Genomic DNA, 18,088 nt, shown 5'->3' on the forward strand with positions numbered 1-18,088 from the left:
AAAATGTGGTTTAATAAATGTGGTTTAATAAATGAGGTTTAGTTGTAAGTCATTACCCCCCTCCATCGAGGACTGCAGTATCATATTGTAAGTATAATAATTTAATATATTTTGTAATTTTTAGTGCCACTTTGTCGAGCGTCTTGTCCATTTGTGATTTATTTTCTATTTCAACACTCGTTTTTCCGCAGCTCATTATCGGAGTATATATGTTGATTAGTTCTTTAATATTGAATAACGCATACAGAAGAACGATCATTTTTTGAAGTTATAATAAGTCTGTAGAAATGAATAACGGACGTCTGCAATGTAAGCTTGTCGAATATATAATGACCAATAACTTTAGATAATTTAAGGCAAATTGTTTTAATTATATACAGTTGTTAGATGATATTCGCTGTCATATCAGCTATAGCCTATAACTGAAGCCAGCATACCTATTGAAAATATTATGTTTATTTATTTATATCATATTTAACAACCCAGCTGTATATCGGTGGTTTAGCGGCTCGTTTAAAATTATATTTATATGCTTTTTGAATAATATCAAAAGCTTACTACAGGTATCACTAAGAAAAAATCGTATGAAGGCCCAGGGAAAGGTTATTATGATATTATTCCATCATGGATCCGGGCTTGCGAATATCAATTATATGTGATATATATATGAAATATATTTAGCACTCTATACCAGGTAGACAAACCATGTGTATAAAATATAACTAAACACACGATACAATTTTACTATTACATTATAAACATATTTTTATATGTTTGCAATTTATATAAATATTGTAATTATACAGGTAATATTTGAACTTTATTTTTGTTGCTTTAATTTTTACAATATATTCATCAATGATAGTTTTCTACTTTTTCTAGACTTCTAATGTTAATTCATTTATTTCGTTATACCTAGGTTAACCTTCCACTTTCTAATATGATCATGAATCATGATCAAAATATATTATTCAATAGCAATATTTATCTGAGGATATTATGTAGCTAAATTGCCTAGCTAGGACGCCGTTTAATCGTAATATATAATTCTATTTAATATTCTATTGAAATTCTTGGTAAAATGGTAAAAACTATCAATCTAACGGAAACACCAAAATAAATGTATGAAAAAATACAACAGTAGTTAAGTTGTAGCTTGTCGATTTTAGTAATCGTTTACTTGGTATGCCTGAGTTATTTTAACATGAAAACAGACAAATTATTTCGTCGCTTGTGAGTAGGTGTTCTCGTATTACTATAATTTATATGCACTTTCGATTTCACAATTCTTTACTTTTTTAGTTTGATAGCGCATACATTTCAATAAAAATTCATTTTTAATAAACTATTAATATCTTACCATGTGCTAACTAGACTTTAGGACTTATATTATTATCGTCGCTAAAAACAATACACATTTAGAACTGTGCACCAACTATCCATTAAAAATATCAATTACTTTTTCATTAAGGGGATTCGATACCGTGATTTTCTGTCTTTGTCTAACACATGCGCGTTATAGGATTTTAGTCGTATTTTTTGCCAAACATACCGATGGAAATAGTGAAGTAACAAGAATTATAAAAACAGATTTCAATTTGTCGTCAAGACTACTTGAGATCGACTTTTTAACATTTTCGATATTATCTTCCAAATTCTAATTAATGTTATGCTTATGTTATATTAAAAATTGTTATTAAAAAATTGTAATTTTTAAATTTTTGTTGAAGTTAAAATCAAAAAATCAAAAATGCGGGAAAGTCGATTTCAAGTAGATTTGATGACAAATTCAAATCTGTTTTAATAATTCTTATCGCTTCGCTTTAGCCATCGTTACATTTGGCAAAAAATACTGCTAAAATCCTATGACGCGCATGTGCTAGACAATGACAGAAAATCACGGTATCGAATCCCCTTAAAACAAAAAAACGTCAAGGCGACAAGACATACAAAACCATATTCCATGAAAATCATGCAATATTGCAATATAGAAATTATAGTATTTTTAATTCAATTGTTATGATTTATGAATAAACGTTTAAATCATTGTTATTATTATTTTTGAAAAATTCCTTATTTAAAAAGAAAGTAAAAAAAAATCTGATAAGATAGATTATGTGTAAATATTAGTTCAAAAATATTTATCGAAAATATGCAAAAATAAGACTTCAGATTCAGGAAAAAACTTTTTTTGCATGCAAAACAAAAAAAATAGTGTTACTCTAATCTCCATGATAGTTTGTCCTGCGAAACAAATCATTAAGTTCGGTTATTAGTTTCAAAAATCAATAAATTTCTATGACTTATCTATATACATATGTAATTATTTCTTTTTTTGTTTCTTGTTAAAACTAGTAAACTATAATGATATATAAATATTTCTTATATTTATTTTCAATAAATTCTTCTAGTTTTTAAATAAAAATAGCTCCAACGTTGAGGGTTCTGGTTTATTCTAGTTTTAACTATAGTCATATAAGTTTTGACGAAAAAGGGTTGTTAAAATTAATATTGTTGTTTAGATAAATCTTGGTTTGACGGATTTCAGGTTTTAACTGTAACATATATTACTATACAATGTATTAGACATTAGTAAATAAGAATCGAAATAGAAAAACAAACGGAAATATTATGTACGATTGTATTATAATATAAATAATTTTGTTTATATTGTATGCAAACAAATATAATCAACGGATCTCTGTTGAGCACAACTAAATTATTCTACAAACTTTTTAGTCTAAGATAGTAATAATAGTGCTAGAATAAAAAAATTTCAATATTTTAAGAAAAAAAATTGTTTTAAGAGGCTTATGTATACAAAAATAAAGCTAGTTTTTAATCAATTCATAAGATTTATTGTTTAATTATAAATATTCAAAAATCACATATATTTCGGTATATTATAATATAATAAAAAATATTTAAATTTCAATAAATTACTTTATCGTTTTATTTTTAAGACACAAAGATTTTTACAAGAAGTCATATTAGATTATGTTGCTCTAACAGGATTAAAAATGTGTTTAATTACTAGAAACTTTCTTTTGGGGTAAGATAAATTTGAAAAAATAGCATATTTATGAGTTCATCACATACAATATTTTCAACTTTATTTACAGGTTGCTGGAGCAGTTTTAACAAATGAAATTGTGTTAATACAACTACAAAATACAAATTAAAGTCAGAACCTTTGTCAAACAATTTGTTACCTTCAAAAGATCTCAATAAAAAGTTAAATATTATGAATGATATTCAAAAGATTTATCTCAAACATAAAAAGTTACATAATTGTGACCAACTGAATCCATGAAGATAACAAATTTTTTTTAAACAGGTTCTTCTTCTTTTTTGTTATTGTTTTCAAATGACATATGCCGGTTGATGGAATTTAAATCTCGTAGCAACAAAGTTACAGTATTTGTTAAGACTTCATTATCTACGCAGCCATTAACTTGATCTTCAAGTCCTATATAACAATAATTAATTGTTAGACCTCAGTAACAACTTAAACAATGAGTGAGTTTAAATAAAGAAAATCTACCATTAGTTTTGGCTTCAAATAAGTTAATTCTGGCTTCTAAATTGTCAAAGCCATCTTCAATTTCTTCTAGTAGATTTTTTCTACAATCAGAAATATTGATAGGTTTTTCAGGTACTGGTCCAGAGAGCACTGAAAGATTATTGATCAAACATTAAAATTAAAAATAAATTTAAATGAAAGTATATAATTATTATAAGTAGTATTCATTTTGGTGAATTTACATTCTTCGAGCTTATCTTGAATAGGTTCTTCATTTCTTGTTGAACCTTGTTCAGACCACAAATAAAGTTTAGGATGATCAGGTGTTTGCCTTTAAAAAAAAAAATTAAAAATTAAGAACTATTAAATTATTGTGAATCATAGCTCTCTTTCCCATATTATATGAAGTAATTATGAACAATAGGGTGCCACTTATTTTCTTAAGTAAAATTTTTTACCAGTGCGCCCCCTAATTTGGTTTTTATATATCTTTTAAATAAAAATCTGTAGTTTAAGCATAATTGAAGAAATTTAACGTGTGACGACTAAAGTGAAAAGTTAACTAATAAAAAATATTTCAGTTTTAATAGTACTATTATTATAAATTTTAGCAATATCTATCTAATATCCATAATTACGCAACAGTGTGTATTGAATTTTATAAATAATTTTTTACCGTGGTTGGGAATATTCCGTTGTCCTATATCCATTTTTATTTTCACTACAGTTATTACACCAAATAATATAAAATAGAAATATTATTAATAATCTTTTATGGTGCTTGGGAATATTCCGTTGTCCTATATCCATTTATTTCTACTGCAGTTATTACATCAAATAATAAAACATAGTGCCAGCGTGATTTGTTGTATAGTAACAAAAGTATCTAGGTATATATTTAACTGTTACCTCAGTTATTATTCAAATAAATTTTAAAATGTCGTAGCGTAAAAAGATAATTCTCATTAGGTATATGAATCATGAAATAACAGGTTCAAAATTGCCTTCAAGAGGTGATTGTCTAAAAGTTTTATTTTATAATATGAGAATAACAAAACTAAATTTAAACGATAGCGCTTCACTAGTGATTGAGGAATGTGTAGTGTTTTGGAAAAAAGCTAGGATTCCGACACAAGTATCTCATAGGTGCAAAGCTAAGTTAATTAAACTTTACGAGGAGTGGAAAGGTATTTCAAAAAATAAAACCAATCAAACATTTAAACAAAAAGAAAAGTTATTTAGTGATTCTGTGAATGGTCTTTTTGATATTGCTCATCGAGATGCACTTACTATGATACGTATACAAGTGTATATAATGTTATTTTTAGTGAAACAAAGGGAAAAAGGACGTCCAGGTTTGACGCTTAGGCATAGAAATAAAATTAACAAATATTGAAAAACGAAAGCAAATGAGAAAATAAAATAAATAAAAAAGTTTGAAAAATATTATCACAACAGCAGGTATTTTTATTTTATTTATATTTAAGTTTAAAATTATTTTTTCTTACATAAGTTGTCTTGTTTAAGTATTTAATTTAAACATTTTTTTTAGCAACGGATGAATACAATATGGAATCTGAACCAGAATATTTGGAAAAATCTTTTGAAATTGATGAACAGCAAGAAACAAGACTGGTAAAGAACTATTGACCGCTAGATTAGCTGCTGCTCTTGACAAATGCAAAATTAGTGAAAGGGACGCCGAGCATTTGTTAGTTGCGTCTTTGATAGCTGTGTCATTAGATCCTTCTGACTCTATTATCAATAGGACATCCATACGAAATGCTAGAGCTGTCTATCGGAAATCATATGACCAAAAATTAAAGCAATCCTTCACTAATTGATATGTTAAGTCAGTCGTTGTTCATTGGGACATTAAAATAATGGAAAATATATCTGGAAAATGTGTCGATAGATTAGCAGTGTTGCTACAGGTACGAACTTTTAACAATTATTGGGAATACTGAAAGTGTCGGCGGGGACAGGGCTTGAAATTTCATCTGCAGTTTTCGATACTTTAGAAAGTTGGGCACTACTAGATAAAACTCGAGCATTTGTTTTTGATACAATCACGTTGAACACTAGTAGATAATATAATAGTACCTTTATATTATCAGAAAATAAATTAAAAGAGATATTATTTATTTTGGTTGTAGACACCATATATCTGAGATAATTCTAGCTGACATTTAAAAAAAAATTAAAATCTCACGTATGACAGGTCCAGATATTCCTTTATTCTAACGGTTTAAGGCAAAATGGGATACCATAAACATAAATAAATTTGCTACCTGAATCTCTTACGCAGATATTAAAAATGCATTAGGAAACAACTACATTGACATTGTGGAATACCTATGCAAAACGTAAACTTTTGACAAATTCAATCCGAAATATGATTATAAAGAATTATTGGATTTAATAATTATTTTATTGGGAGAAGTACCTCCTGGAAGGAAATAAGTTTAAAAAACCAGATGCATACCATCATGCAAGGTGGATGGCTAAAGACATCTTTTGTCTCAAAATTTATTTATTTTGGCAAGAATTTAAGTTAACAAATAATGAGGTTAATTCTATTTTTCACTTCAATTTGTTTTTGATTAAATGTTATGCACTCTTCTGATATTCTTCGCCAAATGCCAATGAAGCTCAATTAAATGATATCATGTTTTTAAGAACTTGTTATAAGTATTGTACAATTAATGAAATGATTTATAATTCTGATATTCAAAAGTTTCTTACACATTTGTATTATTTAAATGAAGAATGTATCATGTTTTAGTACTGTTTAATAAAAGAATAAATGAAGACACCTAAATGAAAATTGGCCAAAAAATGATAACAATTGATGATGAAGAGGACTATGAAGAAGAAATAACAGAGAAAAAATTAATTTTGAATAAAGAAGATTTGTCTTTAAGAAAATGCGATAATAATAATTTATTAACTCGTGAATCATAAATCTTAACATTTAGTGGAACGATTTGGTATTTTAATTGCATTTTTAAAATCACATTTAAATATTAGGAATAATATATCTGAAATCATAGAAGGGCAAAAAATAGTAAGTGATCTACATGCAGTAATCAATCCTGCAGAACAAAGTATAAAAAAAATGTAAGAATTCAATCATAAAATTACAAAAGATGAAGACCAAAAGCAATTTCTATTAAAAGTAAATGATAAATATTAACTTTATGTAATATAGAATAATATATTAACAAACATTTTTATATTTTCAGACTATTCAAGATTGTGGTAAGAAATATCCAAAATCTGCTACATCGAAAGATCTTAAAAACCTTTATAAAAATGTTGTCTTTTAAATAAGTTAATCTATAGTGTTATAATAATTAAAACATGTAATAGTATAGTGTAACGGCAATATAATATATAATTATTATTAAAATTAAAACAATTAAACACCAAAAACTAACATTTTACTCTTTTCCATAAAACATTGAGTTAAAGTAGCCACCTGTTTAATCAAGCTCAATTCTAAAGACAATAATTTTAAATGTATTGTAACAAAATTCCGGCCTGCACTTTTAAAAATTTAGAAAAAATTGTTCTCTTCATATCAGTAACTACAACACTAATGAACAAAATAAAATGTTAAAAAATAGTTTACCCGTAAATTGTAGTTTTAACTCGTAAACTGTGCAAAAAATTATTGTGTTCTATCACCTCAGCTACTAACTGATGAGACTGTTTTAAAATAGCTTCATCTTTTTTCCGTCGCTCATCTTTATGTTGTAAAACACTAGAAATTAAATATTAACTTAGATACATAACAAATTGATTTCATAAATCATAATGTTTAGTAATACAACAAACCTGGCTAGTACTCCTTCTTTAATCCAATCTTGTGAATAGTCATATTGTTTTGATCGTCTTTTCTTCAAAGGATTTAAACAACTAGAGCAAATATAGTTGTCAGGTACTTGATCTTCAGATTCAATTTTATTGCAATAACCATGTTGCCAGCACAAACAAATATCACACTGGAATAAATCCAAAATTGGGATGTTACACAAGTATGAAAAAAACTGTAAGTAGTAAGTACTAAATAAAATAACATAATTAGTTTCATGAAGAAATATAAATTAAGACATTTATATGAATTAATATTAAACAATATGAAAAGCAAATTGAAAAATTGTATTGCTATTTAATTAATACATTTTAAACAAAAATTAAACACACTTGAATCATTAAACCATCTTCTTGATTTGAAGCACAGGAACAATTGATCACCTCTTCTTTTGGCAAAGTTTCAACATCGGATTTATTTTTTTTAATTTTAAAATGTCGGTCTGAGCCTCCTATACTTACCATATCATAACTGTCTGCAACCAAATATTAAAAATGTTAAATCAGAAAAAATAATACAATTCACACAATGAAGTTTAATTTTTACCTCTAGTTTCATTTTCAAAATCATCAACCAGTGGTATATTTCTAATAGCTTCTTTTATCTGAGCATATTCTTTAACTGGTGTCTCAGTTGTTGAGCTGAATGATTCTACAATACCAGATAATCCAGAATCCCTGAAAATTCATTGAAATACATTGACTTATAAATAAATCTTTAATTTAATAATAACATTACTTAGAATCATAAGTATGAGTTATGTTGTTTTGTTGATCATTGGATGTAAAAGATGTGTTATAATTTTCAGAATTGAGAGAGGTATTACTACCGATTTCTGGTCTGTAAAATGTTTTTTTTTTTAATTAAAAGTAATGCGTATTACTTATACAATGATTATTTTTTACCATAAGACATGCTATTGTAAATTAATAGGAAAATACTAACTCTGTCAATTTTAATGATGAAGACATTATACTTGGTGAAGGTGTTTCATAAGACGTGTTGCCCCCCCAACTTTTTTTGGCTTCCAATTGAGATATTCTATGAAGAAAATATGAAGGAGATAGTTCATCAACATTTTCACCTTCGATTCTTGCTGTTGCAAGATCAGTTACATTTGGTGTAGACACCAATAATTCAGTGTACTCTGAATGATAGTGTTTAATGTGCATCTTAAATAATAATAATAATAATAATATTAATATATGATCAAGATTAATTTTATTGAAAGTAGAAAATTGTATAAATTTAATAAGACTAACCATCAATAAATTTTCTTTACGAAACAGTTTTCGACATTCTTGTTTTGGACATCTAAACCCTTGTTCATTAGATGCTTCCATTCTAACTGAAAAGTGTAGAAAAAATTACAAACAAAAAAAAAATAAAAAAAATACTAATAAGTAGGGCTTTGATTTTAAAGTAGATGCTTTTTTTTATACATATATATTCGTCTCATGTCATTCTCATTCTAAATTGTCGGTCATAAGCATATCAATTTACATATAGCCTATGGTACCTATGGTCAGTACACATGTAATCAATCAATTTAAGATTTAGGGTTGTACTTTGTAAAAGTAAATTCACTTAAAATGATAAAAGTTAAATCTAATGCATTTTTTTTTTTAGCAAAATACATGGTAGTCTTTTGTAATTTAAATTAATTTTTTAATCTTTTTCATAAATAGTTGATGTTAATTTTTGGGTCATGCTTATTTTGCCTTTTTTTTTAAAAAAATATGCTTCGTTTTTGCTTTTTTAAAACAATTTTATGCTTGCTATGTTTTTATTATGCTTTAAAATCTGAGCCCTACTAATAAGTATTTATCATATCTTTTAACGCCGTAAGTCTCTCACGAAAGAAAAGGATCGCGTCTTGATGAAAATCAATCATTTTTGCGCATACCCACGCCGCAACACCTCCCACTTAACATGCAATACAGCCCAGCACAAACTTGTGGGTCAGTTTACATGCTTAAAACGGTACTTTTCTTTCGTGAGACAGACTATAGAATAATGAGTATATACTTTTTTGTAGTAGAGTATTGTTAGCTAGTTCTTGGAATAAAGGTGAACTACTCTGTTGAATTGAATTTTCCTGCAGACTACTTTCAGGAAGAGATGGTTTAATTTTTTTTAAAGGTGGTGATGTTGCTGTATCATCATTATAACTCAATGTGCTGTTGTCTGGCATCACAATAGGTTTTATTCTTAAAAATAATAAATACATTTTGAATAAAACAAGAAATAAAATTAATTTATATTTATATACTTACTTAACATTATTTGAATTTAATTTAACAACTAATTTTTTTTTTTTACTATCACTTTTTTTTGATTTTGATTTTTTTTTATCAGGCCGTCTCTTTAGACCAAATGGTCTTTTCTCTGCGATAACAGTAAAAAAATAAATATTGGATCAAAAATGTATTCATTATAAGCTAAATACTATCCATACTTTTTTTTTTTTGTTTTATATCAGTACGAGAAATAGATTTTGTAGGTGAACATATTTCTGCTTCTGCTTCAATATCTTCCAATAGTTCTTCAAAATTTTCCGACCTCAATAAATTAGTTTCTATCACATTTTTTGTGGTTTTTGAAGAATTAACACTTTCTGGAACTGTTTAATAAAAAAGAGATTGTAAAATTTATTTAGTTATAAAAATTTATTTCAATACCTTTTTCAATCTCCATTCCTGAATTTTCTGCTATGTATGAATGTTTTAATGTTGTATTAGGAAAATGCTGTTCATTACTCTAAAAACATGATATAATAATAATAATTTTGACCAAAATAAAGTTTTTGAAATAGATGTATCAAACAAAATAAATTAACATACAAATTCAATTTTTATGTTATAGTACAAAAATTTACATTTGTTTTTCAATAAAATACACCATTTAAAAACAATATCTGATTAGGTTTAATCAGAGTATTTTTTTTTATCTCTAATTTATATTTTAATTAATATTATATTTGTTAGTGGTATGCACTGTAAAAATACTACATTTAAAATAAAAAGTAAACACTGATAAATTAAAAAACTTATAACTTAATTTTTCTTAGAATTATTTTCAGTTGCCATCTGGCATCTTGACAAGGAGGTGATATCCTCATGTGTTAGAGAAAAGTCTACAATTATAACTAAGAAAACAAATTTTGACTGTGTCATTGTTTTTTATTGTTTTGATAAGACTAATATTAAAAAGTTATTGAAGTTAAACTTAAAAATATCAGATTTTTAAATGTATTATGCCTTTTTTCTTATTAGAGATATCAAACAAATAAAAACGCTACGATACAGAAAATATTATCTTCTATATTCTCGAAAAAAATTGGTGTTTCTACTAAGAGTACAGACGGAGTGGTTCTATTCCTTGCTAAAAACTTTTTGAATGTTACACACTTGTAAAACTGAGACAACAAATGCCGGTATCACATCCTCAAAACAAATAAATATGAATAGAAAATAAATAACACTTACAGAAGTACCACACAATAAAAGTTGTTTTGACTCACGATCTGATGATTTCTTAGCATCCTTAATTATTTTTTGTTCTTTATGTTTAGAATCTATGAATGAATTTGAATAATTAAAAAATAATAAGGCAAATGTATATAACATAATGATAAATAACAATTTTAGATTAAGAGGACGTTATACATAGCATATTTTATACTCAGCAGATCACATGTGAATTGACCACTTATAAAATTAAAGGTAAGATTATTATTCAGGTTATTATTATATTTTAGTTTTGAAGCGAGGTATAAGTATTTTCAGATGTACTGCTACAAATCATTTTCTCTACTTATAACTCGCTTCAAATATGAAATATAATAAAACGCTCATGAGGTTGTTTAAATAATAATCTTACCTTTAAATTGTATCAGAGATCAATTCACTCCTATTTTTAAATTAATGGAGCTAAAAGTAATCTTGTGAGCATAAAATTTGCTATGTTACACACTTGTAAGATGGAGACAACAAAGGGAGGTATAACATCATCTTAACTATTGAAATGATAAAAAAAAAAAAATGTATGAATTAATAAAAAATAGATTATTAACCATTATTTATTGTGAAGTAATATAATAAAAAGCAATTTTAGTCAAGCTTACGAGATTGAAATTAGAAGAATTTTATAGTTTATACATCATATAAATTAAGTTTTGATGATATATCAAAGAATTTTAAACATTGTAAATATTGGTTAAGATAAGTAATTAAAGTGTATAATAATTGAATAAGATATTCTAATCAGGACTATACAAAAATGTATTAGAAAAACTTGCATGAGTAGGTATTCAAATGGAGGTCACTGACCTACCTTTTTATTAATAGTCTATTGATAGTAAGACAAATACTGTAACTTAACTGTTATAAATGATTTGAACTTAATAGTTTGGCTAGCATTCAGTTATGGCTATTGTGAACAGTGGAATTCAATATTAGTCATAAGAGACAATATCAAATTACATGTTTTAACAGAATTCAATAAATTATTAAAACCAACTTAAGTAATGATAACTAATAGAATATCACATAAGTATGAGATAAAAACAGTATTATAAATTAAAATTTAAAAATTAAGTAGAATGTTATTGTAAATAAATTCAATTTGAACTTAGAAGATTTTTTCTATGGCCTACATTCATTGACAGTGAATACATATAAGTAAATAGTTGTGAAACTTGATAGTTTGTATGTAAGATTAGTAATAAGGTAAAAAAGTGGGGAAATGAAAGAAGTTCTTGTTATTTTTTATTTTTTCCTTATAAGAAATTTTTTCTTGAAAGATACCTTGTTGCTTTTACTTAACCATTCACAAAGTGAAAGGGATATTTTTAATTGTTTAAACATTAGTTTAAATAATTTAATTTAATTTATTTTAAAATTATTATTTTATTTTGTTATCAGAATTATGTGAAAAAGTGAAGAGTACAATTATTATAAACATATTCTATTTATATTTCATCAATTTATATTTCATTCAATTTTGTATACTTTATAAAATTATTCATGTGATCAACTTTTAATTAATAATTGCATTTTATTATAGATTGTACAATCCAATAGAGAATGTTAAAATATACATTATTATGTAATTTAAAAAATGTATTTAGGCATTTTTATCCCGGAATATTCATTAACTGGATTTCTAATTTCTGATGATAAGCGTTTTGAGATTACCAATTATACTGGAATTAAATTTCGGTATTTAATTCATAAATAATCAAATAATTAAGTTGAGTTGACCAAAAAAATTATTTTAAATATAATTTAGGTACTAACAATTGTAATTACTTATGATTTTATTGTAAATTGTAAAAAAAATTATTTTAAATATAATTTAGGTACTAACAATTGTAATTACTTATGATTTTATTGTAAATTGTATGCCAAGTGAGTTAATTGAACTTTTATGAATTTTAAAGCTGCATATTAATCATGGAAGTGGTAAGATATTTTCTATAAGAATTATACAAAAAATATTGTCTCCAGATATAAGTACATTATACTTGAATATTAGATGCTACAGATCTAATTTGTTCAATAGATAGCTGGAATAGCAAAATGAGAGGAGTTAGGTAGCAATGTCTTTTAAATAGAGTATAAACAGAAACCATAATTATGACATGTTATTTTCTTAAGAAACAGTATGAACACTTCTTTTTGTAATTTAATAAAATCAAAATTTTTCACAGTAAACATACAGATAAGAAAACAATTAGTTTATTTATACTTAAAAAATAAAACATTAAATCCTATTCATTAGCTTTTGTTTTTTTACATAGAGAAAAACATAATTTAACAGTAAAATTCTTAATAACATTGAAATATTATATTTAAAAATATACATATTAAACATATAAAAATTAAACTTACTAAACTTTAGTTTTAGAGTATCTTATTTTCAAATATTTATTTTTGTATTTTACGTTCTACTGGTAATTTCACAAGGTCGATATAAATTCTGAATTCAATTTTAAGGTGATATTTTATTTTTTTATTTAAATTCTGAATTGATAACTATTTAGGAAATTTAAACTTATAATATCCTTAAAAGAATATTAAGCATAATATTAAGCATAATATTTAAAATGAAAATAACTCCATATCTTACCTTGAGTTTTTTTTGTCAAAAAATCATCTTTTTTAAATTTCACTTTAAATATACTGGATGATCGTGCACTTGTAGTAGATTTTTTTGAAATTTCTTTTTCAGATGGCAGAACATTAGCAATTACTGGTTTTAATTCAAGTAAACTATTGTCAGAAAGGCTAAAATCAAAAATTAAGTAATATTAATTTAAAAAGAAAATAATAATAAATTTTAGCCTTACGTTGGATTTGTTATCAATTTGGCATCCCATTCATCGTTCATATGTTTAATTCTATGACTGTCTTTGTTAATCCATTCACTTGCTCCTTTACCATCTTTATAAGATATAAATATTTCATCACCATCGTCCTCTTCAACGAAAGCCGCTGTCCTAAAATAAAGAAAATATTTTACATAATTAATTAATAATCAATTCAATTACTTATTTACTAATATTTTAAACATATTATGTATACATTTTGAATATTAAGATAATAAATTGAGTATTTGATTAAATCACATAATACAACTAAAACAAAGAATTTAAAAAAATGATTTAGGAATTTAATTCAGAACATAGGTGAGTTTTAAAATTTAATGTTTGCTGATGACTTAAGTTAATAAATATTTTTTTTTAATTATTAGTCTTCCAAATTAATTAATAGTTTTTATTATATATATATATGTAATAGTATCATCAAAGGTACCTAGATTTAAGAACCTATATAAGATTTTATTTTAATGCTTATTATGTATTACATAATTTATTATAGCTTAGGCAATATAGTAATTGATAAGTATGAATAAGAATAATGAGGAGATTAAATATTAACAAATTAAAATGTATAGAAAGATTAAGTTAAAACTGATGTACCTACTTGAATACGAGATTTTCATAAAACACATGAGATTGAAAAGAATTGTTAAAATTGTTAATCAAATTAAATTACCATCTTATGCAACACATAATAATATAATATAGAATATTTGTTTACATATAATATGTGACTTATGGACAATATTATATTATCACTTTATAGTTTTGTATGGTTTAAGCATTGTAACTGGATGTACTTAATTAAATGACAATATTTCTGATATCAAAAATAACTTATAAGAGGAGTTGTGATGCAGATCAAATTTCTAATTTTTATAAAGCTCTGATCTTGTTTGAGTCACCTATATTGTACAGATTATATAATTAAATACAAAATATTACAATGACACAATGTTTATTCAATTTAATTTATTTATTAACCGACCAAGCGTGTCCAATATTTGATAGAATCCGTCAGTAATTTTCTGATACATCAAGTGTTCAGCATCAACAATTTAAAAAATAAATTATCTGTGTCGTACTTGCGGTTTAAAGTCAGCTACATTGAAAAAAAACCGATCGAATTTCGACAAGTCTGTCTAGCGATGCTTACCATATATTTCCAGGAGATTGGATTAAGAGTTCTGTTCCAATATCGAAGTCCATTTTTGTTTAATTTCTTAGCGGCGTTGGCAGTGAAATATTCGACAGTTCTTGTTGACTGAGACAACAGATGCTATTTGGCCATGTGTGAGGGTGGTTGGTCGTCTCGTCTGACAACAGTGACAAACTGACAACCGTTCGTTGAAGATTTCTGGAAATCGAAATTAAACAATTTCGGCAAAATATTTTACTTCGTTTTCGAAATCATTGTTGGTTGCTATAATATATTTTGTCATTATTAATTATGATAATTGTGCCATTATGCCATTATCGTATGATAAAAATAATAATTATACTGAAACTGGAATAGCGATTAATGATCAATAGTAAACAAACATTTAGTGGTGGCGTGGTGGTCGAATGAACATTTGATAATAAGTCGTTAAAAACTTGGAAGGTAAAATAACAGCGTTTGGGACAATACTACAGTAGGACAGCTGGTAGTGATTCGTCGTTTCCATTGTAGACCGTCATTGTTGTCGAATAATTAAATAGAAATAATTAGACAGCACGGTTTAAGATATTTATATATATATTATATAGGTTTCTTTAGTTTTTTTTTGCAGTAATGCGTACACTATCGGTAAATTGTTTTCCCCTATTTGAGCATGAACAACATATACTTGAAAGAAACCTTGTGGACAGGTTGCAAAAGTGCCATCCATAAATATATGTTTTGATGATGACAACGATTTTAAACATAGCTGTGAAGCAAAAACTAGAATTCTATTCTTATTATTTTTGTTGTCATAAAGAAGAAATTGTTGTGGATCTTTTCCACCAGTAGTGGCCCATTTTGAATTGTCTACGTTTAATTCATTTATTGATTTTAATTTCGGGTAATTATTACTACGAATTCGTCTTAAAGATCGTTTTAAATTATTTTCAATAGGTATTTTTTTCCTACCTTCTTCAGATAAATTTGTTACATTTTTAGCATAAATTCTAGATGGTAAATTTAAATTTTCCTTAGCGTCTTGTTTCATTTTATAAATGGCTCGTTCCGCTTCCAAAACACCCGGATTAGTTTTGTGATTATGTGACTTAAATTTAATTACATGTTTTAAATCATTGTCGGTAGTAATACTACCATTGCATAGGTTTTTATGAACACACACCCAACGTTTACCATTTTTAACAGGTTTTTGAAAAACAAACAAAAAATTTTGGTATCCCAATTTTATTTTCCCGTGGCTGGTTTCAAAACATTTTATTAAACAATCCATTATTATAACCAATAGGTACGAACTAGACGGATGTATTCGAACTATATAGACGGATGTACAGCGATAACTGACGAAGGTAAATTGGTCAGTCAGCAATAAAAGATTATTATTTATCAAGGGAAATATTTTATTCCAGTTTACTAAAAATAGTTAGTATTATAATGCTAGTATAGTAGTATAGATGAGTATACTCAAAAATTTATAATCCATCAAGATTCGTACCTTATTGTGATATCTTTTTTGTCTAAAAATATTATTAGGTATAACATTATAATTTATAAATCGAGCCCTAATCATTACAAAATACTGTCTGAGATAGAATAATTATACCTACTCGTATACCTATTCAAAAAATATTGACCGGGGACCAATTGTCCGCGTATAATATTATGACGGGGACCGATTGTCCGCATACGGCATTTGTATGCGGGGACAAATTGACGGTTAACCCTTGTAAACTTGATGGTCGAGGCACAACATTGAGGCCTTGAGGTCCATAGACATAATAATTTATTATTATGTCTATGTTGAGGTCGTTGAGGGATCCATAAAAATATAATATATTTACAATATAATATTATTATCTATGAAGGGATCATATTTTGTGTTTTGTTCCTCGAATTTTTTTTTTTAAATTCAATATTAATTTTCTAAACGTTACTTTATACTTTTTAAACAATGCATATTGACATATTGTTTATCGTTAAAAATTTGATCCTATCAGGCTTTCAATATTTTTCCATAAAATAATATTTAACTCAAGGTGTCCATTAAACTGTTATTTAAATGTTCATTGTTCAACAGTATTATTCTTCCAGTTAGATTAAATTTCAGTGTTTCCCATATTATATCTTTATTTCAATTAATTTTATGTAGGTACTATGGTTTATTTGTTCCACAAGATTTTTATGTTATAATATAAAACATTTGGAACAATTATAATGTTTACTCACATATCACACATAATATTATATTGTGTTAATTCAGATATTAATCAGAAAATAAATGCGAAAAAAATACCTAAACTCACTGATATAGTGATATGTCAGCATCATTTTATCTGTATGCTAAAAAAATTTGTCAGTACCCAGTTCTGAGTCACTCGGTAGTCAGTAGTCATTGTGTCTTGTGTCGTATTCGTATGTCTTTAAATTTTAATATTTTATAATTACGACAATAACAACTTATGAGGAACAATTATAATGTTCTATCGATATTTAATGAAAAAAAAAAACATTTCAAAGTAAAATGTATTGTAATAGCTAAAGAATAGTCAATATTTTTGAAATATTCTACAATGTTTTATTATAGAATAATAAAATATACTAAATACTAGAATGATGGAAATTCAAAGTATAATATGTTATTAAATTATCCTTACTCCTTATACCTAATAAGAAAATCGCTCTTTTCTGTAAAATTTGAAATGTAAGTTTTGTCAATTTTTTTATTCCACCCTAAGTTGGTCTCAGGGTAACCACGAGTATACCAAGTGCTTATTAAACTGTTCTGAAAAGCACGGATTATTGCCAATATTAATCCTGAAAAATTGTGTCCAAATTTATTTATTCATTTAAAGGGTACTTTCCACGAGTTATCATTCATTCCTCAAAGTTATTCTTTGATAAATTCTATCCTGAATAGTACGGGTTCTGGTAATTATTATCTTGATTTTTACGTGGGCCCTGTATTTTAGATTAAGGTATTTGAATATATTGATATACAGTGGAGCCCACAGGTTTACCACAAACCATCAGTGCAGTTATAACTATAGGGCCCCCAAATTTATTTGTTTGCATATTTGGCACTGCGGCAGTGCCACTGCCAACTCTAATATGCTTTATTCAACGATCTAAATATTCAGATGGACC

At 26.1% G+C, this 18,088-nt stretch overlaps 2 protein-coding genes across 5 annotated transcripts; one reads left to right on the top strand and one right to left on the bottom strand.

Annotated features, from left to right (window-relative positions):
• Positions 1–2,929: 2,929 nt before the first annotated feature.
• LOC107170883 (protein MBD-R2-like) lies at positions 2,930–15,297 on the bottom strand. Of its 3 annotated transcripts, none has more exons than XM_089222271.1 (18): positions 14,942–15,296; positions 13,753–13,902; positions 13,533–13,675; positions 10,889–10,977; positions 10,082–10,160; positions 9,859–10,023; positions 9,677–9,788; positions 9,429–9,610; positions 8,663–8,748; positions 8,346–8,572; positions 8,139–8,240; positions 7,947–8,077; positions 7,733–7,875; positions 7,364–7,530; positions 7,158–7,289; positions 3,766–3,854; positions 3,545–3,673; positions 2,930–3,469 (listed from the first exon to the last, which is right to left on the bottom strand). In XM_089222271.1, exons 1-18 carry the CDS (start codon positions 14,992–14,994, stop codon positions 3,330–3,332), a joined length of 2,319 nt encoding a protein of 772 aa, XP_089078397.1. In that variant the 5' UTR covers positions 14,995–15,296; the 3' UTR covers positions 2,930–3,329. The 3 variants fall into 3 exon arrangements, with proteins under 3 accessions (XP_089078397.1, XP_089078396.1, XP_089078398.1); XM_089222270.1 differs by having other exon boundaries at positions 13,533–13,690; positions 14,942–15,295; XM_089222272.1 differs by lacking the exon at positions 8,139–8,240 and having other exon boundaries at positions 13,533–13,690; positions 14,942–15,297.
• Positions 3,380–6,903, top strand: LOC149057660 (uncharacterized). Of its 2 annotated transcripts, XR_016190752.1 has the most exons (4): positions 3,380–3,519; positions 4,852–4,984; positions 5,076–6,701; positions 6,769–6,903. XR_016190752.1 is itself a non-coding variant. In XM_089222277.1 (3 exons), exon 1 carries the CDS (start codon positions 4,497–4,499, stop codon positions 4,917–4,919), a length of 423 nt encoding a protein of 140 aa, XP_089078403.1. In that variant the 5' UTR covers positions 4,439–4,496; the 3' UTR covers positions 4,920–4,984; positions 5,076–6,701; positions 6,769–6,903. The 2 variants fall into 2 exon arrangements, 1 of the variants encoding a protein (XP_089078403.1); XM_089222277.1 differs by lacking the exon at positions 3,380–3,519 and having other exon boundaries at positions 4,439–4,984.
• Positions 15,298–18,088: the final 2,791 nt, after the last annotated feature.

The sequence above is a fragment of the Diuraphis noxia genome, unplaced genomic scaffold (assembly GCF_037042655.1).
Source record: "Diuraphis noxia isolate RWA-SAM2 unplaced genomic scaffold, SU_Dnox_SAM2 contig0003, whole genome shotgun sequence".
Taxonomy (NCBI): Eukaryota; Metazoa; Arthropoda; class Insecta; order Hemiptera; family Aphididae; genus Diuraphis; species Diuraphis noxia.